At 41.6% G+C, this 27,965-nt stretch overlaps 1 protein-coding gene across 1 annotated transcript; it reads right to left on the bottom strand.

Annotated features, from left to right (window-relative positions):
* Nucleotides 1–235: 235 nt before the first annotated feature.
* Nucleotides 236–27,678, bottom strand: EHD4 (EH domain containing 4). The gene is made up of 6 exons (XM_083508545.1): nt 26,276–27,678; nt 17,556–17,732; nt 11,517–11,614; nt 9,497–9,909; nt 6,773–6,937; nt 236–4,942 (listed from the first exon to the last, which is right to left on the bottom strand). The coding sequence occupies exons 1-6, from the start codon at nt 26,506–26,508 to the stop codon at nt 4,406–4,408; spliced, it is 1,623 nt and encodes a 540-aa protein (XP_083364671.1). The 5' UTR covers nt 26,509–27,678; the 3' UTR covers nt 236–4,405.
* Nucleotides 27,679–27,965: the final 287 nt, after the last annotated feature.

Below are 27,965 nucleotides of genomic sequence, written 5' to 3' on the forward strand. Positions count from 1 at the left end.
AAAATTTTGAAATCTTCCAATTTCCTGTCTATAATTTGGCAATAATATTTTAAAAACTTAAATCCAGAAAAGGTACAATGCAATATTACCAAATTACCAAGTTCAGTACTGAGTTTGTATCAGCTCTAGAACTTTTGTATAGTAAGTCCAGCTCCTGCAATACTACCTTCTAACCACTGGAGAGCAGCCCTCCACAGCAACAGACAAATGAATAAACCAACCACAAGCATGCAAGTAACTTTATTAAACAGTGAATTTTATTTCCCAGAACTGTTACACACAAAAAGGAGAAATCTTATAAACATATACAAAAATATATTACAGCGTCTGTAATGATTCGTGCAGATAATCAAAGTGCAACACCAATGAATTTAAGCTCTTGGGGAGAAAATTAATATTTCTACCAAGAGTTTTGTTATTTGAACCTTAGCAAACAAAAAGCAATAATATATATTCTCTTGATGACACTTGAAATATTTCACAGTAATATAAGGAATGGTCAATCATTGTTTTTTTTTAAGTGACCTGATCTTGGATCTATAAATATGTAACAATAATGGTATAGAAACTCTGATTAAATAAAGTGGTTCATATCCTTGAGGATGTTTAGAACTATTAGACTATGGAAAGAAAACTAATTACAAACAGGTATAATGAAGATGACAATATCTGAGTGATAATGAAAAGGAGTTGAAGAAAGAACGATTCTTTTCTAAATCCAGATTTTACATCTTTTCAAAACTTCCAGGCCACATATATCCTGGAAACATGCGGAAACATGTCATTTGTGAGTAGCTAGTTTTGAATTCACTATCAAGTTTTATGTTTCTGAAATACCCCAGCACAAAGAAAAACCCCAGGTGCATGTCATCATTTATTTTCAGAAAGGCGGATTTCTGCTGGATGGGATTTCACAGAAACATTTTTTCTAGGGATCAGCTCTCCCTTGCTGGGTGCAGTGGCTGGTCCACCATCAGTTGCAGATGTTCCACATCTGGATGTCCTGCATCCAGCGCTACATGGCATACAAGGCCCCCTCCAACAATTATTGTATTCCTTCTAGTGTAAGTAGAAGCGCTCTCCCTTTTGGGCTGTGGCCTCTATGGATCCAATAGCCAATTTAGCAATCCTTTAGTTCAGAAAAACACACTCACCCATAAGGGGTTCTGTTAATGGCCATGCTGTGCTGCCCAACTAGCCTAGCTTTGGAAACTAAGGATTAGGCTGCATTACATTGCAGTGTGTGTTATAAATGTAGAATGCAGCTCGCCACAAGGGAGATTTGCATAAGGGCAACTCACAAAAGACTCTAGAAGCATGAAAAAAGATGTCCAGATCAGTCATGTTTCATATTCCACTGATTCTTACACCAAGTATGAAGTCGCATGAAGAGGCTCATGGATCAAAACTTCGGGTTCTTGAAATAATAAGGATCATAGCCAAAACAAGCAAACAAGTTTATTATTTGTGTGCCTTTACTTAAAACCACAACTCTACCACGTTTAAAAGTCATTCAAAAATTCTGACACTGTAGTTGACAAAAAGATGGTTGTTTCGACTTAGCCGACTGAAATTGCAGCACATTTCAGTTACAAAACCTCTAAAATCACTGCAGGATAATAAATAACAGGAAATATGATTTCATGGTGGGGAGAAACAAAGATCTGAGGAAATTGCACAAGAAAAGCAGATGCTTAGATAAATACTAACAACTGTTCTAGAGAAAGACAGAGCAGCAAGAGAGAGACACTTTTCTCCAGAACGTGAGGTCAATTAAATAGGAGTAAAATTGTATATCTTAGCTGTAAGAGAAATAATATATTCTGCCTACATGTGATGTAACAGATAAAATCTGATCTTGCAGTATCTTATCTGCTAGCATTCAGTGACTTCAGTTTTCTTCTGAAAAGGTAATAAAGCATTGTCAAAGAGTGGTCTCGAAATAAACACACAGGAGCAGGTAAAGACTCAAGGTGCAACAAGAACATGAACAAACATCTTTCTGAAGTCTGGTCTCTTGACTCATTTGTCTTCTTTCCTTTCTCTCCTCCCCCCATCACCCTCCCCATTCCCATTCTCCTCCTCCCCTATCCCATCACAATCCTGGCCAAAAAATAAATAAACTATTCTGAAATCCATAAGCCCCAGAAAGCAAGAAGAACACTAAGTTAGCCTATGCTACTTATCCCGAGTGATGTCTGTGCCTGTAAACAAAGAACACACACAAGCCTAGTAGAAACAGAGCTGTTAGTTTGTTAATTGATTTCTCACTGAACTATAGCATTAACAGGAGGCACTAAGATGATGATTACATCAGTCTTAAGTTTCTCAGCTACTGTATAGGGATAGGCTGATCTTCACATAACACATGGAGGGGCCTTCTGCTTTTCAAGCAGGTTCAAAGTTTAATCCCTGACAACTCAGTTTCGAAAGATCTGAAGTTACTAGTTTGGGAAGGACCCTGCCCCAGACACTGGAGTGCCAGAATAGATAACAGTAGATAATACTAAGACAGATGGACCAGTAATGTGTATAAGGAAGTTTCATATAAAGTGTGGAGATTTCTGGGTGACATCATTTGTTGCTCAGACTGAGTCCACAGGTGATAATCACTTATACAATCAATAGTACTTTGCTGATGCAACAGGAGAAACTGAGTCATTTGCTCTGTCTTTCATGAAAGGACACCTACAGGCCTTTTGGCTAGACTGCTGTAGCCCTCCCTTGATGCATTCCACTGTACAGGTTTCATGCCACAAGACAGTCATAATCTAGTGGTGGTCCATAAATGAAAGAAGTGAAAATAACACTTTGTAGGTTAGAATATACAGGAAGGTTTCCTGTGCATGTTAAAAATAAAGCCTTAGAATTAGTAGATAAAACTACTTTAACCTGTGCAAACTACAATCAACTAATTTAAGTCACCTCACCCTCCACTGACACAAGCGTGTGTGTGTATATATATATACACACACTGCAAAGTAGCTCTGTCACGTATGTAGGTGTGTTTTCAGCAAAGTCGTACTTTGGGATTAAGCCCTCCAAATGGACTTTTGCATAACATCATTGCAGTGAACAGAGGTGTCAATATTTGTATATAATGCACATTATTCTTTTTCTTAAAAAACCCAACCAACCAACTACCAGGGGCTTCACAGTATTACAACAAAAATTAACTTATGGAATTCATTTCCACAAGATGTGGCAAAGGCCTCTGTATTTGATAGCTTGAAAAATGCCTAAGATAAATAGAGACTAGTTCTATCTAGTAGGCATGATGCTAAAAAATAATCTCCATGTTTAGGAACAGCACACCTCCAACTAGCAGATGTGAAGGTAAATAATGCGGAGACTATTGCCTTCATGTCCTGACACTGGGTTCCACTGTTGGACCCTTGGCCTGATCCAGCAGGGCTCTTCATATATATTCTACTTATACAGAGACAACAGTGATAACCTCTACAGTAGCTAAAGAGCTGTAAGATTTAAAAAATGTCAATTTAAATATATATAACTTTCAAATATAGTAATTTGTTGATTTTCTAAATAAAATTACATATTTTTTATGAAAGCTCTTTCCATGCATACATTCCCCTTTTCTCCTTCCCCAAACAAATACGAAGTCTAGTCCAAGACGGGCCTTTAATTTTTGGCTAAAACAAAACAAAAAAAAACAAAAAAACTGAACTGAAGCACATTCTTACAATCTCTAAATGGAATTGGAGAAGGTGGATTTTCTTTTCAAGTATGATTAGTGAACAAATTCCTGCCTCCTTGGAAGTGTAATATGTTAGATTTCCTTATGAAAAATAAAGGTAGTTTTGCATTGTGTTATCAAAGTATTGTTTAGTATATAGTTGCAACTATTTTTACATCTGCTCAATCCCAGTTTAGTATTTTGATTGTAAACACAGTGGAAAAAATGTCAAAAACCTTACCCACAAAAACCAGAAGGTAATTTTCAAAGGCACTTGTAAGAAACACTCCCCCTGCTGCCCTTTTACTGAGGGGCCTTCAGATCTATTAACATAGGTTTATCCCTGTGCTATGTTGCCAGTTCCTGTAATGTGCACGGAATGCAGCATCTAACTGAGGGCCACTTCAAATGCCAGAAAGCATGTGGAGCCTGTCATGACACATGCCATGACTACACACATGTTTATTTTACAAGATATACATGTTGGACAAATGAACATATGAGAGAACTGCCACTAAGCATCGCTCCCCAGTGCATGAGGTACAAGATAGCTTCTGTGCTTTTTCGTGTGCAAGTGGTATCCATACAGGACAGATTCAATGTTTGAAGTGGCCCTAAAATGCTTGACAAGAACCCTACCTTCAAGTGTGTTATACAATCTTTAACTGTAACAGGTACTGAACTTTTAACATTTTTAGAATGCGTTTATCACTGTGCCCCACGCAAAGGTTTTCTGTGCGATGGAGGTACCAGATGGACAGGCAAGCTACTGGGGAGTTCATATCCCTCCAGTTTTATCTTGATAAGATGCTTTGCTAATGCAAATTCCTCCTCATCCAACATGCCATCGTTATCACAGTCAGCAAGCTTCCAGATTTTTCCCAGGACACTGTTGGGCAGTTTGGAGGTCAACATTTCCTTCTTTGCATTGGCCCCCGAGACTCTACCATTGACTGGCGAGAGAGTGTAAAAGATTTCATCATATATAGGTTTATCTTTGGCAACAATCCACTCCTCCTCGCCGGCTCCTTCCTTGGCACCTTCCCCATAGCCCTGGTCAAATGGTCCTACTGTGTTGCCATCAAATGCCCCACCTTGAACCTTCTGCGCAGGCGTGTTACGCTCTTCCTGGCTCACCAGAGTCATGAGGTAGGCAACTTTGTTTGCCAGCATATTATCTACAGCTTCAATCAGCTTTGGCTTCAGAGAATGGAATTTGGTGAAGTCGTAGTTCTCCAACTGCTCCTGTGAAATGGAAAAACAATGATTGCAAGTAAGAACACTGTTCAACAATTCTTTGATAAAATTCTTGGCATCTGTCAAGTGTGAATAAGGATGATTCCAGAATGAACGTTGCATGAAAGAAGCCTTCAATACAAATAGTTTAGGAAGCTATGTCCATGTTTATATTTACCCAGGCTGCACCATAGAAAAACAACACAAAAATATAGTTCTGTGAAATGCTTTAGATAGAAGGAAGCCAAGATACTTGAAGAGAAACAACAGAGTGTTGACAGTAAGACCATGTACTTACAAACATTTACCCTGTACCAGCAAAGACACAGATAAACTATGGAATTTGCTTGTGCAAGATGTGGAGATGGCAACAAACTTGGGAAGCTTTAAAAGGGGACTAGATAAATTCACAAAGGCTCAGGTTATCAATGGCTACTAGTCATGATGGCCATCCAAGGACTACTCCCAGAACCAAGACAAGATGCCTCTAAATATTGTCCTGGGGATCATAAGCAGATAGTGCTATTATACTCATGCCTTCCTTGTAGGCTTCCCATAGGCAGTTGCTTGATCACTGTGAGCACAGGAAATTGGGGCTAGGGTGGACCTTTGGTCTGATCCAGCAGGGCTGTTCTTATATTGCACCCCTACTTATCTATTTACTTTACAAAAGAGGCTCTCTTAGGGCTGTTCTTGCATAACAAAATCACCCTAAATTGATGTTTCCAGGCAGTTCTGGCACAGTGGAATTATCTAGTGAAAGTCACAGCTTGTCATAACACACATTTCAAATGGCTTCCAGTTTGTGGCCAAATTATGATCTGAAGAGGTGCCTGCATGTGAATCCAGAGAGAAACTTGCCACTCTGGGACAGCCTGCAAAAAAATCAGCTTACCACAATACAGCCAAAACAATGGCTGTGTAGTCAGCCTTAATTACTGGATGATATTCTTAAAGATACATCTTTTTTTGTTTGTTCATGAAGTGACAGTTTCAGTTAGCAACTCATTTCTCAATTGTCTCAGCTGTTCTCTGTTTCAGAAGGGCATTGAGCAACTTGAAGAGAAACAGATATGACTAACTTTCTGGTGACATTCTCATAATCTACATACCTTTCAACGCCAAACTTAGAAGTTCTGCCATAAGTCCCAACACCACCAAATGCAGCTGAAGAGGCTACAATATCAAGTAGAAGACCAGTATGGGGAGTGGGGCTTTTGACTCCTTACCCTTTCAGTAGCTCTCTCCCCCAAAGTCCCCCAGGGAGCGGGTACTGGTATCTGCACCTACAGGGTTTTGATTTCCCCCACTACCTCTTGAGATCCAAGGGGGAAAAACACTGGAGATGGGAGCCTTTAAAGCCTTTCCCATCTTCCTTCTGCACAGAACTTCTTTTTCACATAAAAATACCACCACCCCAAGATCGATTTGTAAAGTAAAAAATCCCACTTCAAGGCAAAAAAAACTATATGCAACTCAGGATCATGTGTAGCTTGGCTCATGTGTAGTCCAGGCTTATGAAACCTGAAACAACAGCCATTTTTGAGCAATGCCTTATTAGTAATCCCACTGATGTGCCTTCTACATGGTCCTAATTTCGAGCCAGATTCAACTAGGAGGTTACCTACTATCTGTGAGGATTAAAAAAAAGGAGTGAGGAATAACTATGCATGACACCTTGAAAGGCAGGAAATAAATGTGCTGAATAAACAAATTAAGTGTCTGATTTCCTTATACAATAGATAAAGCTGTTGTTTTTTGGTAGAGTTTTTTTAATGATAAAGCTGTGGTTGAAATAATTAGAGGTAAACAAACTATCCATCTGTTGAGGTACTGTACCTGCATTTTCTTGACTTCAGGGAAGTCCCCTGGTGAGATCTGGTACTGTTGCTGCAACTGAACATAAATCTCAGGTAGCTTGTTGATCAGTTCTTTCTTCTTATTTTCTTTTCCAAATACCGAAGGCATTTCCTTCTTCAGGTGACTAATGATATAAGCATGTACCTAAAACAGAACAGCAGGTGATTCAAGTTAGCAGTGATTTTCATGCCTCCTACCTCACAACAGATGTGAACAAGAAAAACCCCCAAGAGACACCAGTTTAATGTTTGTTGTATTGTACAAAATACACAAATACTAAACATTCCATATAAGTGACACACTCATTTTAGCTTTGCAAAAACTGCTCCCCATCTCCAAAAGAAGAAAAAAAAGGGATTATAACATTCTGTCTCTTGAAGAAAGAGAGAAAAAAGTGGTAGCCAGGAAAACTACTGAGATGTCGCTTTGCAGCTTAATGCAAATACAGGTGGCTGAGATGGCAGATAATGACTACGTTAAAGAAAGGTAGGGCCTCCTTAAGGGAAAGCATATTATTTGCTCATAAACCTTTATGAATTTAACCTATGTGGTTGTCATCCCCGCCCTCCAAAAAACACACACAAATCTATCAGTTAAAATGTATGGTTTTGACATCAGTTTTAAACCATAGTTAAACTTAGCTGTGCATGGGCTAAAGCCACACACCTTTCACTCCTCCCCTGCTGCTGCTAGACTGCCAGGAAACAAGCCATGGTCAGGTTTAGTATTACACCCAAAGCTGGGCTTGTGATTTGTCTTTCTCCAAACAAACCACAAGCTGTAACCAAGGTTTGTTCTTAGCTTTCTGCTTATGGTTTGTTTGCCCAGGTTCAGCTGTATTGCTAAGCCAGACCATAGCTTACTTAAGTTTAACTATGGTTTAAAGTGGCATGTGAGCAAGGCCAATGATATGGATTGAATGTAACCAAAATAGAAGTGTGTGTTATATATTTGCTGCCTCTGTATTTAAAGACAACCACAAAGAGATGCCATGAGGAAAGCAGAGCAGTTCCTGTCTATGAAAAATTAAGCTACTATTTATGTATCATACCTACCATGGACAGTAAACTGATTGAAATGAATCACTTTAAAAGTTTACTGAATATTCACTTTAGCAAGAACAAACCCTACAACCCTTCTTCCTATCCATCACTTAATCACCCATCTAATACAATGGGAAGCAGAAACATCAAGCACTTAACTACATAGACAGACAAATACAGACATAAGGAACATAGAGAAGAACCAAGCAAAGATCAGAGAAAGCGAGCAAGCAAGCAAGCAAGAGTGAGCGAGCTACTGTAACAGAATGAAGGTGAGGATCCATTTAGGATGTATTGATCAAGTATGTGCAAATGAGCTTACAACATGGTGTCTGTATATTATTTTTATGCAAATTATGACACTGATCCAGCAAGTTTCTACATTCTTACTGAATGTGATCCATGATAGAATGACAAGATTTTGATGCAAGGAGTATGGGAAGTCAAATGCTGAATGCCTTCAATAGTATTTCCCCCTGCCTCATTTAACCAATTACATTTCTTCAAAGCCCCCATTGTGCTTTTACAGATGAGGCTTTCAGCCTTCAAAGCATTTAAATATGACCTATCACACTGCGCACAAGGAATACCAGAGCGGCTGATAAGACCCTGAAGTTGATAGGGAGCTGACAACTGACTTACTCAAATATTCTAACATGATAGGAATTTCAAGAGTATGCTTAGGAGGGGAAAGCAACATCAAAATGAGAAGCTACATAATACTTTTGCTTTTCTATAAAAGAAAACAAACACCCACAAAAAGAAAGAAAGAATGTGGTGCTCTAAAAGAACTGCTGTATTGATTGGAATCCATTTAAAGTCATTTCAAACTTCCTTTTCAACTCTGTTTGCCACTTAGACAATTAACAGTTTGGCTTAGATTCTATGTTAAGCTAAGGAAGTTCAAGGAAGCAAAGTTTCACCTCTTATCCATGCACCCTTGCAGTCAGCTACAACACCCCTTCAAGCCCCACGAGACTGGGGTGGGGAGCATTGTCCAAAACTGGACTTTGATCCTAAGATGTTTATAAAAGGAATGTTTCCCATGCCCTCACCACCACCCCATCCCAGATTGTTCAGGAGGGCCCCAGACTCTCTGGATGAGCTTTTGAGGGGCTGATCATGATTGGAGGAAGGAGGATGGGTTGAGAAACTGTCCTTTCCTTTCACAGCTGTTGCACACTAGGTCAGAAGTGTCACTGGGTGTCCACTAAAATTTCCAAGATGTCTTTCCTGCTAAACCACTCCACATATGGTTAGGATTTTTTTGCCCCAATGTGCATAACTTTATAGCTGCTTACACTGAAACGGCATTTGCCATTTTAAAGTTCATTCACCCAATTTGGAGAGATCTTTTGGAGTTCCCTGCAATCCCTTTTTGAACCCCAACCTGAGAAAATTGTTGTCATCAGCAATCTTTTTCTGTCCATCCTGAACTCCAAGTCATTTATGAATAAGTTAAGGACCACAGGTCCCTGTTGGTCTGGAAAGTTTCCTTTCCTCCCATAAAAGTAAAACAATAATACCTTGATTTAATACTGTCACCTCAACTCACTTTACAGAGGCTGTCCACTGCTGCACAGAAAGCAGAGAAGATAACAAAAACGGCACTTCACCAAGAAGTGCTCAAGGAAAGCCAAGCTTTATCCCACAATTTTACCTTTGCAAGTCGTGATCTCTTGATAAGGTCATTCAGTTTTCTCACTGTTGCTTTTTGTGGTAGGTTCTGGATGTCCTGGAACAGATCTTGTGCTTCCACCTCAAACAGCTTTCGATTCTCTGAGTTTTGCAGGGGCTGAGACCAAAAAGAGCCAATGTAGACACGCAACACCTCTGGAGTGTTAATCACTTTCCCCAAAGACCACATGAGTGCTCCATAGACTCTCATTAACTGCTGGGTGTCTACTTGGTCAGCCTTATTCAACACAACCCGGATCTTGTCATCCTGACCCCGGAACGCTTTGATTGCTTCTGAGAACTCATCAGAAATATCAAGTTTGTGGGCATCAAATAAGAGGATGATACGATCAACACGCTCAGCAAACCACTGCAGAACCTGACAGAAGTCATAGCCTGAAAGAGAAAGGGGGGAAAGAGAGGGGAGGGTATAAAATCTGACATTGCTTAGAATTATTTAGAAGTAATTTAAATTTTCTAACAGGGGTAACTTTGAGAAGAGTCTGGACATAATTTTACAATGCTTGGGAAAACAGCAAGTTCAGATGTTGCATTGGGGCAAACTCAAGATACCTTAGATGCATTCAGTGAGACTTCTTGCAGGTTCATACTAGCATTGATGATGCAAAGGGTATTTTAAATCACAAAATGTAGAACTTTTATCTGACAGAAATTCTGTCATCAATTATTACAGAATTTCAAAGTAATATTTAATCATGCACCTAGTTCTCCTATTGATTTTTTTTTAAAAATTGCCATTACTCTTGGCTGGATCACTTCCAATGTACTCACTGTTTTTAAGTTAATTAAGAAATAGACCTTCTAAAACACGTGCGCGCGCGCGCGCACACACACACACACACACACACACGCAACCCTAGATTAGGAGATTTCCTGACAGATGGAGAGGTTATATGATATCACTGGCAAATCAGATATCAGCCAAGAAGAGGAAATGGTAGGAAGAAGATAACTATGTAAGTGCTCAAGGAAAGCAGCTGGGTGGTCTTTAAAATAAACATTTTCATTTTGGAAAGCAAAATGAGGCTTCTCTCTCTCTCTCTGTGTATATGTATATATATATATATATATATATATATATGTGTGTGTGTGTGTGTGTGTGTGTGTTTCTGTCCCTTTACGCGCGCGCGCGCACACACACACACACACACACACACACACAGTGATCCAACAAGTAAAATAGTGAACTTTCACACAGAGTTGACATCTAAGAGCTCCATTGCATTTAACAATCCAACAGATTCTGCTTCAGTTTTGAAATTAATATTATCCTCCAGCCTGGTATTGGACAAAAATGCAAGGGAACAGAAACTTGTGCTTCTCCAAAACAGAATAAACCATGAGCCTGGTTTGTTGGGTCAGGATGAGAGAAATGAACCATGAGCTCAGATTCAGACATCACAACAAGCCAGAGTCTGGCTTGATTCCCAGCAGCTGGAGGAGTTGGGGAAGAGGAGCACTGCACATTAAACCACAGCTTGTTTTGAACTGGATCATTGAATAAGCCTCCATGAGGAGGAACTATGATAACTGGGAGGTCAAGCATTGAAACAGACCTTTATTCCGCTATCAGTATATATTCTGTTGTCTGTTTGAAAAAATTAACTCTAGTTGTATAAAGATGAGGGCTGTGAGTTTTCACCTTATAGAAAGCAACACTAACTCATGCTCAACAGAATACAAAACATAGATTTAAGAAACCTGGTCCCTATCCATTCAGCAGGCATTAGTTTAAAACAAGGCACCAGAGACTTCCAGGAATGTTACTGGACCATGCTGTCGCCAAGCTGATAGAGCAAGCACTCAAGAGATTAGCTAGATTAGCCTGTACAGCAAAACAGGTCACTAGTCCCTGCAATTATTTTTCTGCACTACTTATTTAATTAAGAACCTGATGTTGTTTTGTTTCTTGTAAGCACTCTGGGACAGGGAAAGGGTGGGGCATACATTTTACTATAGATAAAACAAAGCAACAAGCTCACCTCTGCGTATTCGCTGTTTCTCTCCTGAAAGAATGCCGGGGCTGTCTATGATGCTAATGCTCTTCAGAACCTGATTGGGCAACTGAGCACACATGAACCTACAGAGAAAAACAAAAGGGCCCAGTTATTTTAATATTAGTTTTCAGACCTCTAGGAAAAGCAAGCAAATCCTTTTCTGTATCTGAACAACAAATGAGGGACCCCCTAAGTATATCAGATAACATTTCTGTTAGACTAAGTTATATACATATATATATATATATATATATATATATATATATATATATATACCTGCTTCTTGGGATAAAAGCAATAACAAACCTAGACAGCATCTTAACAAGCAGAGACATCATCTTGCCGACAAAGGTCCGTATAGTTAAAGCTATGGTTTTCCCAGTAGTGATGTATGGAAGTGAGAGCTGGACCATAAAGAAGGCTGATCACCGAAGAATTGATGCTTTTGAATTATGGTGCTGGAGGAGACTCTTGAGAGTCCCATGGACTGCAAGAAGATCAAACCTATCCATTCTTAAGGAAATCAGCCCTGAGTGCTCACTGGAAGGACAGATCCTGAAGCTGAGGCTCCAATATTTTGGCCACCTCATGGGAAGAAAAGACTCCTTGGAAAAGACCCTGATGTTGGGAAAAATTGAGGGCACAAGGAGAAGGGGACGACAGAGGATGAGATGGTTAGACAGTGTTCTTGAAGCTACCAGCATGAGTTTGAGGCAGTGGAAGATAGGAGTGAGGCATCTGATCAAGGCTTGCATTTTAAAATGAGCTTAAAAGATATATTTGCAGATGCTTGTGTGTTTCATGCCAGACATAAAGCAGCTGGCTGAGTACTCTGGCAGTTGTTTATCTTCTTGATCAAGGGCCCCCCTGATCTATAGCAGTACCTCAGGGTTATAAAATTACAGGCTGGGAGCAAAAGGTCATACTGACCATACATATTACAGAATACAATCAAGCTGCAAAAACACAATTAAGAGTTGGTAAATAGTGAGATTTATTGTTTAACAGAAAATAATACCAGGTGCCTCCCATTAGACTTGAGCCATATTTTCATAAGGTTAAAGGGCAAGAGCTAATAGAAACAGCAGCTGGCTTGAAAGGGGGGGTGTAAATTTAAGGGGTTGCTTTTGGAAACTGTTTTTACTAAGTTTCTTTTTACTTTGAAAAGGCCTTTTCTTCTAAAAATCTATATATGTTATGTATGAAATATATTGGCTTAAATGCAATTATGCAAAGGATTTAGAAAGTAAGAAATGTTAGATTCTTATGTTAGATTCTTATTTCATTGATGGTGTGTGAGAAGGTGAACCCAAGATCTCTGTTTAAGATAAAAATTTAAAACCATGAGCCATCTGTTTGAGCCATCTGTTTTGGAGTGAATAGGGCAATAGGGCAATAAGGCAATAGGGCAAAGATGATCTGATAATTAAGGTGCCTTGTCGAGGCAAATGTAAGATATATGGCTACTTGTCTGCCATTTATGGATAGAAGGAAATATAGCTCTTTGTCTCCCATAAAAGGTAATAGGAAATGGGTGTATCTTTTATGATTGGTTCTAGCAAACAGCCAATAGGAATTTCAACCAGACTGATTGGACAGAGGCAGCCAAAGGAGGAGCAAGGGGGCTGGGCTGAGGGAATATAAGTGCTGGCCATCAGGGCTGGAGTGGGCAGAGCTTTGGTATCCATATACCACTGTGTCTCTCATTTATTTGTCTGACAAATAAATTATTATTTTAATTTCTCTATTGCTGCGTTGAATATTTCATTCCATCTAAGCGTTAACCACAAGCAGGGTGCTACAGGAGTGCCTGGCGTGCTCTGGTCCATAGGGTCACGAAGAGTTGGACACGACTAAACAACAAGAAGTTATATATGTTTATATGGATATATGCAGAGAAAGAAACCACTCTGAAAGTTAAAGGAATGCAAGAGGGGGTTGTGGAGTCATGTGGACTAGCACCTCCCCTTCAGCCATACATGTGAGAAAGAGCTCTTTCATGCAGGGCTGCCATATTTCTAGAAGTAAAATTCCAAGAGCGAATATCCTGAGATTCCCCCCCCCCTCACATGGAAATACTCTACCATGCACTGGGAAATGCAGGGGGCACTTCTCATGCTCATTGAATGCATGGCTGGGTGTAACCCTTCTTACCATCCCACTAACTTGCAATATGTGAGGGGTGTTATTCTAAACTACCTTCCTGCCATACAAAAAGAAGAAAAGCCTTGCTGTATTATAGACATTCTCTTCTCCGTGATCAATGTCAGTACAAATGATCAGTTGTCAAGATGGACTTGTTTCTTTCCTGAGAACATTATCTCAATACATACAGGATTTCCTATCAAAGCATCCTTGTACAAAAACAAAACTCATGTAGTTTTAGGAAGAGCCATGCCACATAGAGAATAATCATTGGTTACAGTTGTGACTTGGATGTGCTGAATTAATGTTACAATAAATATGAGATGGGCTAAGGGAAAGGGGTGGGGGGAAACGACAGATCAGTTCATGATGGAGTGGGCATCTGGTCCCCAATTTCTCACATACCAACCACAGCAAGTAGTGAAGGAGAAGCAAGAGTAAGATTTCTTCCTCATTCTTGAAAGGGGGAAAAAGTGACCAAAAACTATAAAACACACATGGCTATTGACAAATTCTAACCCATATCCTAGTTAAGAGAGTCTTTTCACACTGGTGCACAAGTTAAGAAAACACAGCAAGCAAAACATACCAGGTGGAGTAATGTATGCTGTTTAGTTTCATGCACTTTTAATACTGCTTCCCCCATTTAAAAAAATAATAATTCCTAGGGTGCAATCCTATTGGTTGTCCTTGTGCTGTTGCTCAAACAGAGATATTTGCTAACAGAAGAGAAGAGAAGAGGTGGCAGTTTTTGCAAATCCTTCTCCTCCTTGCAGCTCTCAATGATACTCACCCCACAAATCTGTTCTGGGGGATTGGCTGACCCTTAAGAACAGATTTTGCAGCATGCTCCAGGCTGCAGGAGGAGGAAGGCATGGCAAAAATCTCTCACCCTCCTGTTAGCATGCACCTCTCATTGCATCTAAAGTTGGATAAAATCACTGATGTTTTGTATGGTGTGGGCTGCAGATTTTTAAAAATCAGATTGTTTAAAAAAGAGCTTTAAAACCAGATTTAAGATTGAACTGGGAAAAAAAAAGTTTTACAACATATTCTAGAGAATGTGATTTTCCTCCGCCTGAGCTATCATATTTTCTGCAAAATCCTTTTGACTTCAGCTGAGTATTACTGGAAGCTAAAGAAGCCAGTATTAGGAGAAGACTGAGCTCTTTTATTCCAGCTAAACAATGACACAATGTTTAAAATTTTCCGGAAGCCAAGCAATGAAGAAGTAGGAGCAAGTTTTACAAGAAAAACAAGAACTGCAGTGATATAAGGAGATAGCACTGTGCAATACAGCTAAGCTATTTATAGGCAAAGGTGTAAGGGCAGCAAAAAGGTAAAAAAGTGGGAAAGACATTATATAGCAGTATAAATGCAAGGTGTCTGAAGTTTTAATATAGACTTATTAAAATTAGCATTCTACAAACCTTTTCCAAATGAGAAACAGCCCTGTGTAACAATATGTTTAACAGCATCTATCTGATTAGAAAGAGCTAGGCAAGTTTGTTTCTATGTGCATTGGGAGAGCGGAAGAAACCCCACAGAGAATAACTGAAAACAACCAAAGCCGAAGAGGGGTGTGAGTACACTTGGAGAACAGGATGCACCCCACCCTTGTCTTCCCTTTCCCATTGCTCATGCCACAAAAGCAGAACCAGAGTTTAGAAACTGGTTCCAATATTGGGGGTGGGGGTGCAATGGCGTGGGCCTGGGGAGGGGGTGCAGCGAAGCTAACAAAACTTAGCAGCATTGTTTTGCTCCTGCCAGGGTAGCAGAATTGGAGCTTGTAGCTCTAACTGTTTCCATGTCAAGAGTGAGAGAGGTATGGAAAACATCTGCCTCACAGTAATACTTCATCATAAAGCTCTCTCAGTCTCTTACTTATGCTGCCAGAAACAAACACACACAGTGGTGACCAATGAACCCCTTTAGGGCTCTCCTTGATCAATGGGTGGTGGTGGAAACCTGAAGAACATTATGAACTCATTGGCATGCTGTACCTGCTGATAACTACAGGCAAAACAGAGTAACATGGTACTAAAAATGTAGCTTATCAGTCAAAACACTAATGCCCGCAGAGAGCAGCCAACGTTTAGCAGATTAATGCCAGTAAAGTGAGATTGTTGTTGTTTAGTCATTTAGTCATGTCCGACTCTTCGTGACCCCATGGACCAGAGCACGCCAGGCACTCCTGTCTTCCACTGCTTCCCGCAGTTTGGTCACTGCCTTGCCGTGGCGAAGGGGCTTGAATAACTCAGAGAAGCTATGAACTATGCCGTGCAGGGCACCCAAGATGGACAGGTCATAGTGGAGAGTTTTGACCAAATGTGATCCACCTGGAGCAGAAACTGGCAAGCCACTCCAGTATCCCTGCCAAGAAAACTCCATGGACAAAGTGAGATACAGAGCTTAAATTTATGTATTTAGACACTCAAACTTCCAGGGTGTCTTATCTGGAGCAGCTCTGGTATTTGGCAAGCTAGAAAGCAAATACCTACAAACCATGCAAAGCCTGAGTCATTGCTATGGGAGTTGGTCTAATATTTTCACGGCCCTTTCCATAGTGTGAGGCTCACCCACAGCCAAGAGAGAAGTAGTTTATGGCTCCCACCCCCAAATAATATTCTTCTTGGCTCATTTATTCATTTTTCAAAGGTTTTCATTTACTATTTGGAAAGTTTTGAGTCATCATCCTTGAAGGTCTTCCAAACCCCTCCAGAAATCACTACTCAGAAGCTGTTTCAACCACTTAAATGGGTGCATTCAGAACTTACAAGGGGTACTGCGAATACAGCAGAGTAACAACAGAATGACAACTACTAATACGGTACAGATATAATGTGGAGCAGTCTTGCCCCAGTTACATCCGAGGAGTGCCCATTAAAGAAACCTAAGCACTAATATAGTTTGCATTTGGTCCCCCTTAAATATTGTACTTGAAAGTACTACATGGGGCTAGATAAAACTGCAATTCTTATTTACACTTAGAAGTCTCATTGTTTTCTGAAAAACCCACACATTACTTTCAGCATGCACCCAAACTTTGTGTTGGTCTTTACTCAGTGCTCTAAGGCAGTGCTGGAGAACCCACAGCCAGCAGGCCTAATCAGTTCTGAGATGGGTCCCAATCTGGCCTTGTGAAGCCTTCTGCCATAGCTATGTCTGCCTGCCCCACCCCTGACATCATATGCTGGTCCCACTCACCTGTCGAAAGCTGGCCCATAGGTGGGCAGGAAGGCACTAGGGATTCAGGCTGTCATATGGATCTAATTCTCCAACCCTGCTCTACAAGGACATTCATTTTGTGAGCTTTTGCTTTAAAAGCATTAATATTAGATGTGCATCACAGCAATTCTAATAATGTAATTTAGTCTAACAGAAAGAAGTTTTCTTTTTAAAAAACACACAACTGTTTTGATCACTTATTTTTCTACATTTCTCATGGGAGTAGGAGACAAATGAAAAGAAAAATGGTGAAGGAATAAATAAATAAATATGCAATATGCAGCCGCCTCTCCACCACTGACACACACCTGCCATTATTTTAATCAAAACTAAGGAATGTAGACATATTCTACTCCCAAGATAGCAAACAGCAGGGACAATCTGATCAATGGAAGAGGGCTGGGCACATATTTAAGATCATGCCCAATAATTTATAATTTCTGGATTTTCTTGTTTTTAAAAACATTGAATTCAATACTTTGAGGGAGGAGAAAGCTTCATAGCTGCAGCCAACAAGCAACTCATACAATGAATACTTACAGTACTCTAGCACTCCAGCTTGGGAGTATTCATTGAGTGCAATTCAACCCCAAGAATAAAACAAGTTTGCACACAGCATCAAGAATTGTTCTCCCACCCACCATTCCTTACCTATTCAAGAATGCATTTCCAAAACGGCTGAGTTTGCGAAACGGCTTTTTAGGGTCTACTACAAGAGCATTCCCTGGAACACTCCCTTCGGTGTCTCCATACATGACAGCAATGAAGGAATCTGTAGTTGGTTCTGGACCAATCCTCATTCCTGGAAAATCCTGCTCCAACAGATACCTGTGGAATGGGAAATAAGAATACTAAAATTGAAACAATCAACAAACTGAGACACAAAACATGAAGGGCAACCCTTCTAACAGTAAGTAGGGAGATCAGTAGCCAACTTTCCCTGAATGGGGATTTCTACAACTGTCACCATCACTGAGTCACCCACTATATTTCCACTTCTGTCTGCTGCAGGCTTGTAAGTTCACCATTATCTGCAAATAAAATCTATGGGAGTGTACAGAAGTAAAAAAAAAGGTTAGGCCCTACGGCTAGATGAAAGAGATTTGGTTAGTTAGCTGGTTGATCAAATTTTTGTAAAAGAATGGTTATGTATAAGAACAAAAGAGCCAACAACCCTTTAATCAATCAGATTTGAAAGTTAGACTGATTACAGAAACAAGTTCGCCTGTCACCCACATAGCAACATTTTTGCCTTATGGAGCATTTGATCATGGCCAACTAATTGGCAGACAAATAGCAATATTGGACTAGTCAGTTGCCTAGGTTGCCAGTCCTAAAGAGAAAACATGTAAAAATCACTATGTTTGTTCAGTGTTTCCCTGAATGATATAATTCACTTATTTTAGTAACATAAATGAAGAATTAACAGACTTTGACAGCCACAATAAAAGCTAGATGAATTCAATTATAGCTGGCATGCCAAGTAGCATTATTTCCAATCTGCTCTCAAATAAACCACGTGACAATTATTTTTCCACTACCCACATCCATAAACAATTACCTAGCAACATTTCATTGGGTTATCAATTTCCTGCTTTACACCGGGGGGAAATAAAGGCAGAATAGAAGATACGAGGAATTCTTTATTGTTGCAGGACAGAAATTCTGTATTTCTGTTGCACACTGTCAATAAAAGAAAAGCTTCAGCTCCTTGTAATTGTGCTCTATTAACTTTGTTCTTGTTTTTAAAAGGCAGTCCACCCTCCCTGCTACATTTAGGCAACCATACTGCAACCAGTTTCACATGCTATCTGTGCTAATAGGCAATTCACTAAGACGTCAGCTCTGGGTGCTATAGCAACAAGCCAAATTCAAATATTGGGAAAGGGAATGAATATTTAATTTCATGTATCATGGCGCACTGTAGTGCAGCCATATTTAAAACACTGCGAAGAGTTCTGATCAACAAATTTCTAAGAGACATGGTACAGAAAAAGGCAACTAAAACAATTTAGGGGTTGGAGCCTGTGTTGTGTAGTGCTCAGTGTTCTATTCTACAATATGTCAGGCTAGGTAGGGCCTGGGAGACCAGGGTTCAAATCCTCATTCAGCCATGAACGTCACTGGGTGACCTTGGGTCAGTCACTGTCTCTTAGCCTACTTCACAGGTTTGCTGTGAGAATAATATGGGGTGGGAGGGAGAACTATTTGTGCCATTTTGAGGTCCTTGGAAGAAAGGTGGTGTCAGGGGTTTCAGGAGCAGAGGCGAGGGCTAGGGAGGAAACAGAGAGCGAGGGGGAGGAGGCAGAAGAAAAGATGAGTGATGACGACGACCCGAGATCTCCGAGTCTTTCCAGTGAATCAGAAGATTCACAGAAAGGAGCACCAGTAGCCAGGGCAAGGGGGGAGACTAGGGGGACACCCCAGGAAGATAGAGCCAGAGGGGACTCAGAGGGGAGCAGTTGGAAATCGGGACCAGCGTCACCGCCAGAGAGCAGGGAAGAGGAAGGGCGCCAGGGATCAAACGCTGGCAGCTCACAACAGGAGGGAGGGCACGAGTCAGGAGTGGCCACACCTCCATCGGGGAGCGAAGAGACGGTTAGACGGAAGGTGGAAGGTTGGGTGCGCGCGCCAAGTTCAAATACACAGGAAGGTGACGCAGTAGGCAGCCCGGAAAGGGAGCCAGGTCCTAAAGCCCGGCGCAAGGAGACAGGAGGGTCCGGGGGGTCAGCGTCAGAAGAATCCCGGAAGGAAGAGACCCCGGGGGGCAGAGGGACCCAGAGAAGAACAGTCAGGCGGAAAAGGTGGAGCAGGGCTAGGATATTAAGTTGGTGCACAAGGGGCGGAGACTCAGACGGAGCTTCGCCGATCTAAGCATAAGACGTAGAGTTGCACGCAGCAGCTTGAGAATGGAAACTGTAACTCAATAAAGACTTTTATTTAATGATCGCTGGCTAGCGTGATCCTCTGTGAGCTAGGATCTAGAAGCAACTCTGACAGGTGGGATATAATAAACACATAATAATAAAAAAATAAAAAAATAATCTTCCCTGTGGAAGAAGACTGAGCAAGACAGGTCTTTTTTCATTTAGAAAAATATATAGACATAGATAAAATATAGATAAATATGTACATGGTTAGGAATGATATATTTGGAATGGATACAGAATATGAAACATTTCCTTCATTACACCTCATGTAAGTACTTTATGGGATTAATTAACCACCATATGGCATGATAAACATTAGCCCCCCGCCCATTGTTTTTTATTAAAAGTTTTAGGATAAACCAAGGGATACCGAACAAAAACATCATGGACTCGAAACAGCTGATCTCTCACTCGTAATGTGTGAACACTTCTGCCATTTGTGTACTTCCCAAGGTATATGGCTAACCAATGTTGGAGAGAGAATGCTAGACAAGATAGACCTGTGCTCTGATACAGCATTTCAGGCTGCAATCCTAAACACATTCAATAGCATTTAACTCAGCAGGACTTACTTCCAAGTAAATATGAACAGGACTAACTTGAACTAAGTTGCTCCATGTCAGAGGTTTGCGAACCTAGTGCCTTAAGAAGTAGACACAGACACACACACACACACACACACACACACACACACTACCATCTTCCTTCTCAACTTGCAAATTGCTCATAAAAAATAGAGCCAGAGTACAATAAAAGCGGACAAAAGTGAATTTTCCCCACTCCACTCTGTTATATTATTAACACAGGAAAAGCAAGGATTTATGTGGCCAGTAGGTATCAGGGGAGCAAAAGTTCAAAGGCATAGAGTGATATACAGGAAGGCTATTTTAAGATAATCTGCAAAATGTAGAGTAGTTCACACAACAGACATCCTGAGGATATCTGAAGATTGATTCTTTGTCTTCTGCTCACATTTCATTCTCACCCCCATCCTCTTTCAGCTCAATGGAGTCAATTTTTCCTGAAGCCCAGTTCAATTTGAGCTTCAAACTAGAGCTGTGCTAAGAGTTATCCTTGAGTCCTTGCTGTGGTAATCGCAGAAGTCCTTTTCAAACTCCACTCCGGGGAATGTTGGGGAATCCACAGTGGGAAGAATCTGTAATGCCAGACAAGCCTTCCTGCACTTGCTCAGTCGCAGCAGAGGGTATGGTGTGTCCCAGGTGGAATGTTAGTTCACACAGGACAATGAAGAGGCCCAGTTAAGCCCAACCAGTGCTCCACATAAGTCAATCATAGAATGCCTACTCCTAGGAAGTCATAAAAGGGCAAGTGAAAGGAAGCACATAGACTGCTGTAAAAGAGGAAGGGAGGGAAGGGGGTGGAGGAAAGATGTGGGGATGGGGGGTAACTTGGTGACAATTTGGAGGGGAAGGAGAAACTGAAGACAGAACCTTAGGAATAAAAAAGAAAGACACCAGGAAGCAGAGGAAGAGCTGATTCAAGCTATCATATTTTGTGTCATAAGCTTGTTTGAATGTGGTCAACATGGGCAAGAGAGCCAATAGACCGAAATGAACTTCTTATGGCTAGTTACAAACAACTTAATGTAACAAAAGGACTTGAGGCTAACTTCATTTGTACTTTGGTTTATTCTAATTGTTAAATTATTGTTTGTGCTAACTCTTTTGGCTATAAGAAATATTGCTCATATCCATTACACTCTAGAGAGGTTGTTAACCAGTCATCTTCCTATTCATAATTAAAAGCTGCACAATGAAAACATTTCTAATACACAGAGGTTCCATTACAGACAGGCAGGCAGGCAGAGGTTCTGCAGCCCACTATGGAAAGTTTATCCTGAAGGGAAATATTTGAAAACAACCAGTCTGAAGCATACTTGCTTCAGCAATATGGAAATGCTTCACTTGCACTGCTGGGCTTCTAGGATGAGGTGAGTTGAATCCATAAATTGTTCTGATGGGCAGTGCAGAGCATCAGGGCCGATCTCTTTCCTCTGTTATGAGCACTCCACCCTGAATTACCAGGCTAAAAACTATTTTTGACTTACAAGCAAAAAAGAAAAAAAGAAAAGAAAAGGCCAGTCCTGTGGTACTAGATTTGCTGAAGAGTAGAAATCCTGTTTGCAATAAAACACATGGCATTTGAAACCAGTAAGGAGGAATAGAAAGTGAGGAGGTTAAGGAGCGCATGAAATCTCAGCAGTACAGCGAAATGTGGGCACTCTCTGTTCTGCCTCACAATCAGACTAAAAAGGTCAAAGAGAGAAAACTGTTTCATACTCATTTCTCCACATTTTACATACATGAAATCATGGAGGAGAAATACCATAAACTGGAAAGCGCATGCAACAAACCAGAAAATATTTATGTGATTATGCCTTCTGGTAGAAGCATAGCCACAATCAACCCACACATGTACTGTCTGGTTCACAAACTAACCTTTCTCTGTACAATCAGGGAGTGAGGAGAGAAGAGGTGAGCAACTACAAGGGATATGGTATTTCTGGTGGTGGCATATCAGATTCTTAATCTCAGTTACCTGGCGCATGACCCAATGACCTTCAGGTGCCAGGTTAGAACAATTTTGTTTCTCCAGGCTTCTAACTGGCCATTAAAGAGTTTGCTGCTTCTGAACAATGCTTTTTTGTTGTTTTGAAGGCTGACTGGTTGTTCAATGCCCCACCTACATACAAATCATCTAAGTCATCTTCAGAAACAACAGATGTGTATCATTCCCCTGAGCTGACCATGAAAAAGTGAACAAATAAGAATGGTCAAAATTCCCAAAAAGCAGTTTTAGAAGAGAATAGAGTGGAGTGTCTAGATTTTCCAGATATTCACATATATCCTGTGGCATTTGTATAGCTTTACAATAAAGACAAATTACATTGCACTTTTGTTTGATGTGAATATCTGTTAAAAAGAACACACTTTATGAAAGAAATGTCTACTTGTTTGCAACCTAGTAAGGAAAATTGGCATTCTATCTAATTCAAAAATGTCTTACAAGCAAATTGTTAATAAAAGTAATACTTTGGTCAAAATCTTATTCCATTAATGCCTACAGTTACCTTTGCAATAATTTAAAGTGAACATTTCAGACAAGTTACAAGTCTGAGCAGTGTGTTGATAAATGAAAGAAGAATGCAACTAAGTAATGTATAGTATAATGCATATACAATGTAATGTGTAACATATACACATTGTTACATATACAGTTGTGTTTTTCCTGTACAAGGAAAAGTAAAAAGGAAGGAAGGGAATTTCCCAGAAATAAAATTATTTGTTCTACATGAATTTTAAATTCCGTCTGTAAAATAACCTAGTTATTAGGGTTTTGAATTAAAATTTGATATTTGTTTCAAAGCTGTCTAGGCAAACATTGAAAACACAGCTATAGTAGAAAAACACAATGGCAGAATCATCTTTGTGGTCTGAAGTCAGGAAAGCTGTTACTGCAAGTGTACTGTACAGCTTTGGAATGTAAAGAAATTCAAAGATGTGGTTTAAAGGACACTTTTAAAAAATCCTGTGTTACATAATTTCAGTCATCAATATTGTACACTCTTCTGCACAGCAGTAGGCATTCCTTATTGTATCCATCACAACAGCACCTACAACCTCAAGGTCACTATTTTCCTTAGCCACCTCCCTTTCCTTCAATATCTTTACATCTAATTGTCCTTAGGTGTTGAAAGCAAAACTGGAAAGTTTTGTGGTACCTTAAAGCCTAACTAATTTATAATGGCATGACTAAAGTCCACATCATTTGTTAGTAATGCATGTGCTATTGTCACAAGACAAAATACTAACACATCTTCTCATCTAGCTGACATTTGCAAGTGGATTTTTTTTTTTTTTGCAAGTTAAGGCCTATTAAGAAAAACTTCCTGGGATATTTACCTATGGGGTGTAGCACTGACTTTGTGAAGGTAAATATTAAAGCTCAGGATAACTGGACAATGAGAAAGGTAAAATGCTGAAAGGGCTACACTCCGACATACCAACCAAGGCATGAGAAGCCTCAAGCATGGGAACCAAATGTGACCTTCCAGGTCTCTTTCTCTAGTCTCTGAGATTCTCCCTCACTGACCCTATTTCACACCTTTCTTGAGTGTATTTACCTGGCTAGAATATGTCCTTGAACTATGACAATGTATCTTGCATTGGTTAGTACACACATTGGGGCTCTTTTTCAGCCAATGGGGCAAAATCCCTTCTGTGCAACCTTCCTGAGCTTGTAAACTGTTGATGGGCAGGGCCAGAAGAAAAGCTGGAAGAGAAAATGTATCTGAATTTTACTTTTATGCAGTAGACTAGTTTCCATGCACATGCACCAAAAAAGAGCCCTGACATGTGTACTAACCAATGAGCTATGTGGGACTAAAGAAGAGGGAATGTGTGCAGTGAATATTCACTACAGCAAGGGAGAGCACTAACAGGATTAATATCTAGGAAAATTAGAGATTATGCAGCATCAGCTTTTATGGAATATTTGGTATGCAAGCATCTGTGAAGCGGGACTAGTTTGGCTCCAGAATCCCTACATGTCATGACAAAAAGAAAGGTACAGCTCTGCTATGCAAACTGAATCAAAGTAGAGATCCAGTTCAGCGTACTACTGGAAAAAAACACCACAATACATAATAGATGGCAAGGGAAGATGCCCAATTTGTGAGGAGGCACAGACAGGATTAAGTACAGTACTGCCACTGTTTAGCAATAAGAGCTAGTACAGCCCATATACTGTACTCTCAACCTGAACTCTTAGTTTGCAGAATGGGAACATTATCTTACATGTTATTTGGAAAGACGAATTATACTTGGATTACAAAGCATTAAAAATATTAGTGGGCCGGCCTGTGCTGTTCACTCAGACAGACAGAATATGGTAGTTACGCAGCAAGACCCTAACAATAGAACAGACAGAACACTGAAGCTTATCCTAGTTCAACACACTGCCCAAAAAGGGAGGCATATCCACACAGATACAATCGTCAACACAACAACATTCACAACAAGGCAGTGATGACGGGAGCGGAATGCCTCTTAAGTTCACCCATGTGTTAGTTAGGCTGGCTGGGTAAAGGTAAAGGGACCCCTGACCATTAGGTCCAGTCGTGACCGACTCTGGGGTTGCGGCGCTCATTTCGCTTTATTGGCCGAGGGAGCCAGCGTACAGTTTCCGGGTCATGGGGCCAGCATGACTAAGCCTCTTCTGGCAAACCAGAGCAGTGCATGGAAACGCCGTTTACCTTCCTGCCGGAGCGGTACCTATTTATCTGCTTGCACTTTGACGTGCTTTCAAACTGCTAGGTTGGCAGGAGCTGGGACCGAGCAACGGGAGCTCACCCCGTCGCGGGGATTCGAACCGCCGACCTTCTGATCGGCAAGACCTAGGCTCTGTGGTTTAACCCACAGCACCACCCGCGTCCCTCAATAGCATACATACATTGGGGTTTATAACCCCATGCCTTCCAAATCATGACTGATCCAAGGATGTTATAATTGTTTACTGAATTTTCATCCTGCCCTTCCTTCCAAAGTAGCTCAGCAACCACTGAAGAGATTAAAAATACTGCCATAAAACAATAATGTATCTAAACATTTCCAAAATGTGACAATATACATACAAGCACCATTCACAGGGTGCTTACTTTATTTCTCCCCACTTTTATGACAGCGATGGATAACAGTAATCAAGTGGACCACACAGCAAAGGAACAAACAAAAAACCCCTGCAACCCAAATTTGCTAATCATTTTTGGAATTAATAGGCAAGGTGCAATGGTTCAACTAGGCCCAGGTTTAAATTCCCACTTGACCACGAAATCCTCTCGAGTTTCCTTGGGTGAGTCACCTCCTTTCGCCATAACCTACTTTAAAGGGTTGTTGTGAGGACAGATGGCGAAGGCCATCTTGCGCTCTTTGGAGGAAAGAGAGGCTATAAATATAAAGGACAATATAACAAACTTTGGCAGGTGTCACTTTTTCAAACGACTGTGGGGCAATGACCTGGAAGTTAGTCATATTTGAGTTACATGCTCAGAAATGACAAGAGGGCTGCCTCACCCCTCCTGCACTTCCAAAGGCAGGTCAAGGAGACACCGAGCAGCTGAAAGATTTCCCCCTTGTGGTTGCAGGCACAGGAGCCCAGCCAAGGCATGTGGCAGACCTTATAAGAAGACCTCCATGTACATATATATATCACCTTTAGACTAATAACAAGAAGGAGGAGGAGGAGAAGCAGCAGCAGCAGCAGCAGGAGGAGGAGGAGGCGCCTGGGGCTTCACTGAGGGAGAGATGGGCCAGTTGGGGCCAGAAGGGAGACGTGCGCGCCTGAGGTGACGCGCCCTTCGCCGCCTGGCGAGGCCGGAGGCGTTTCCCCCAAGCGGCGAGCGCGCGCGCGCGCCGGACCTACCGTATGAAAGTGGTCTTGCCGGTGCTGTACTGGCCCACGAGGAGCACCATGGGCTTGTTCTCGAAGTCGGCGGGCTCCAGCGCGGGCGAGTGGAACTCGTGGAAGTGGTAGTGCTCCTCCAGCGGCAGCAGCTTCTTCGCGTAAAGCTCCTTCAGGCCGCCCGTCACCGTCTCCACCACGTCCTCGCCTTCCCCGGGCCGGTGGCGCCCGCCTTGTTTCATCCAGCTGAACATCTCGACCGCCTCTCGCAGCAGTAGTAATAGTAATAGGACGCAGCCGCCGTCCACCCACCTCGCTCGCCTCGCCGCTGCCCGCACTGGAAGGCCGAGCCGGCAGACGGCGAGCCCCGCCCTTCCTCCCCGCTTCCGTGCCTTCCGCCCTCGCTCTGCGCCGGCCTCTCTCGGTCGGCGGGGCGGAGGCTGGAAGCACCTCAGACTCAGTTTTCTCTCGGTCACCCAACAGAGCTGCTTTCGAGGGGCGGGGCTTGGCTCCACGTTATGGTGAGGTTACTATAGGGATCTTGCTCTTCTCCATGAGCATTTCCCCCTTGTGCTAACTGGAAAGGAGAGGCGAGCAAGCCAAGGGTACATTTCCGAGCACAATTCAAAGTGTTGGTGCTGACCTTTAAAGCCCTAAATGGCCTCGGTCCAGTATACCTGAAGGAGCGTCTCCACCCCCATCGTTCTACCCGGACACTGAGGCCCGGCGCCGAGGGCCTTCTGGCGGTTCCGCACTCCGAGAGGCAAAGCTGCAGGGAACCAGGCAGAGGGCCTTCTCGGTAGTGGCGCCCGCCCTGTGGAACACCCTCCCGTCAGATGTCAAAGAGATAAACAACTACCTGACATTTAGAAGACATCTGAAGGCAGCCCTCTTTAGGGAAGCTTTTAATGTTTAATAGGTTATTGTATTTTAATATTGTGTTGGAAGCCGCTCAGAGTGGCTGGGGAAACTCTGCCAGATGGGCGGGGTATAAATATTTAATAATAATAATTGTTGTTGCTGCTACAGAGAGGAGGCTCCTCCGGCACTCGCTCTCTGGATGGCATAGCAATCGGGGAGGGGATCAAGGTGCCGTGCATGGCTCTCCCCCCTCCGTATTTAATCTCCACAACAACCCTGTGAGGTAGGTTAAGCTGAGAGGCAGTGACTGGCCCCCAAGGTCAACCAGTGAGCTTCATGATTGACTAGGGATTTGAACCTTGGTCTCTGGCAATTCTCAGTGATGGTGACAAGGGGCAACTACTACTGCTTGCCTGTCTTCTCCGTACAGTACTTTCCTGCGCTGGAAGGCTTTACTTCCTCGCTGTCTGCTTCTCAAGGTGGAGGGGACAATTGGGCTCCCTACGCTCAGCTCCCACCATTATGCCACCCAAAGGGGAAGTGCACAGGTGAGTGAGAGGTGGCATCAGGGGGTGGGGAGAAGTCTGTTTACAGTCCCATTAAGGAGCAGGGCCTTCTTCGTGGCTACATCTGTGGAATATACACTGTGGTCGAAATTGGTGGTTCTCCCAGATGGACGTAATTAAAAATGTAATTTGTTTTACCAGAATAGGACAAACTGGACAGGAGCCTAGCAGTTATAGTTTGATTTTTCATTGTTTTACGTTTTAATTATTCATAATATATTTTACTGATAGCGTAACTATTGCTTTTATCGTGTTTGTATTTTGTGGTGGTTAGCCATCCTGGG

This window comes from Podarcis liolepis (genome assembly GCF_965112155.1).
Source record: "Podarcis liolepis genome assembly, chromosome: 1".
Lineage (NCBI taxonomy): Eukaryota > Metazoa > Chordata > Lepidosauria > Squamata > Lacertidae > Podarcis > Podarcis liolepis.

Coding starts and splice junctions, on each gene's coding strand:
- EHD4 (XM_083508545.1), bottom strand. CDS start 26,508: ATGTTCAGCTGGATGAAACAAGGCGGGCGCCACCGGCCCGGGGAAGGC. Junction 11,615..17,555: donor GGAAATGCATTCTTGAATAG/GTAAGGAATGGT, acceptor TTTTCTCTGTAG/GTTCATGTGTGCTCAGTTGC. Junction 4,943..6,772: donor CTGAAGTCAAGAAAATGCAG/GTACAGTACCTC, acceptor TCCATTTCACAG/GAGCAGTTGGAGAACTACGA.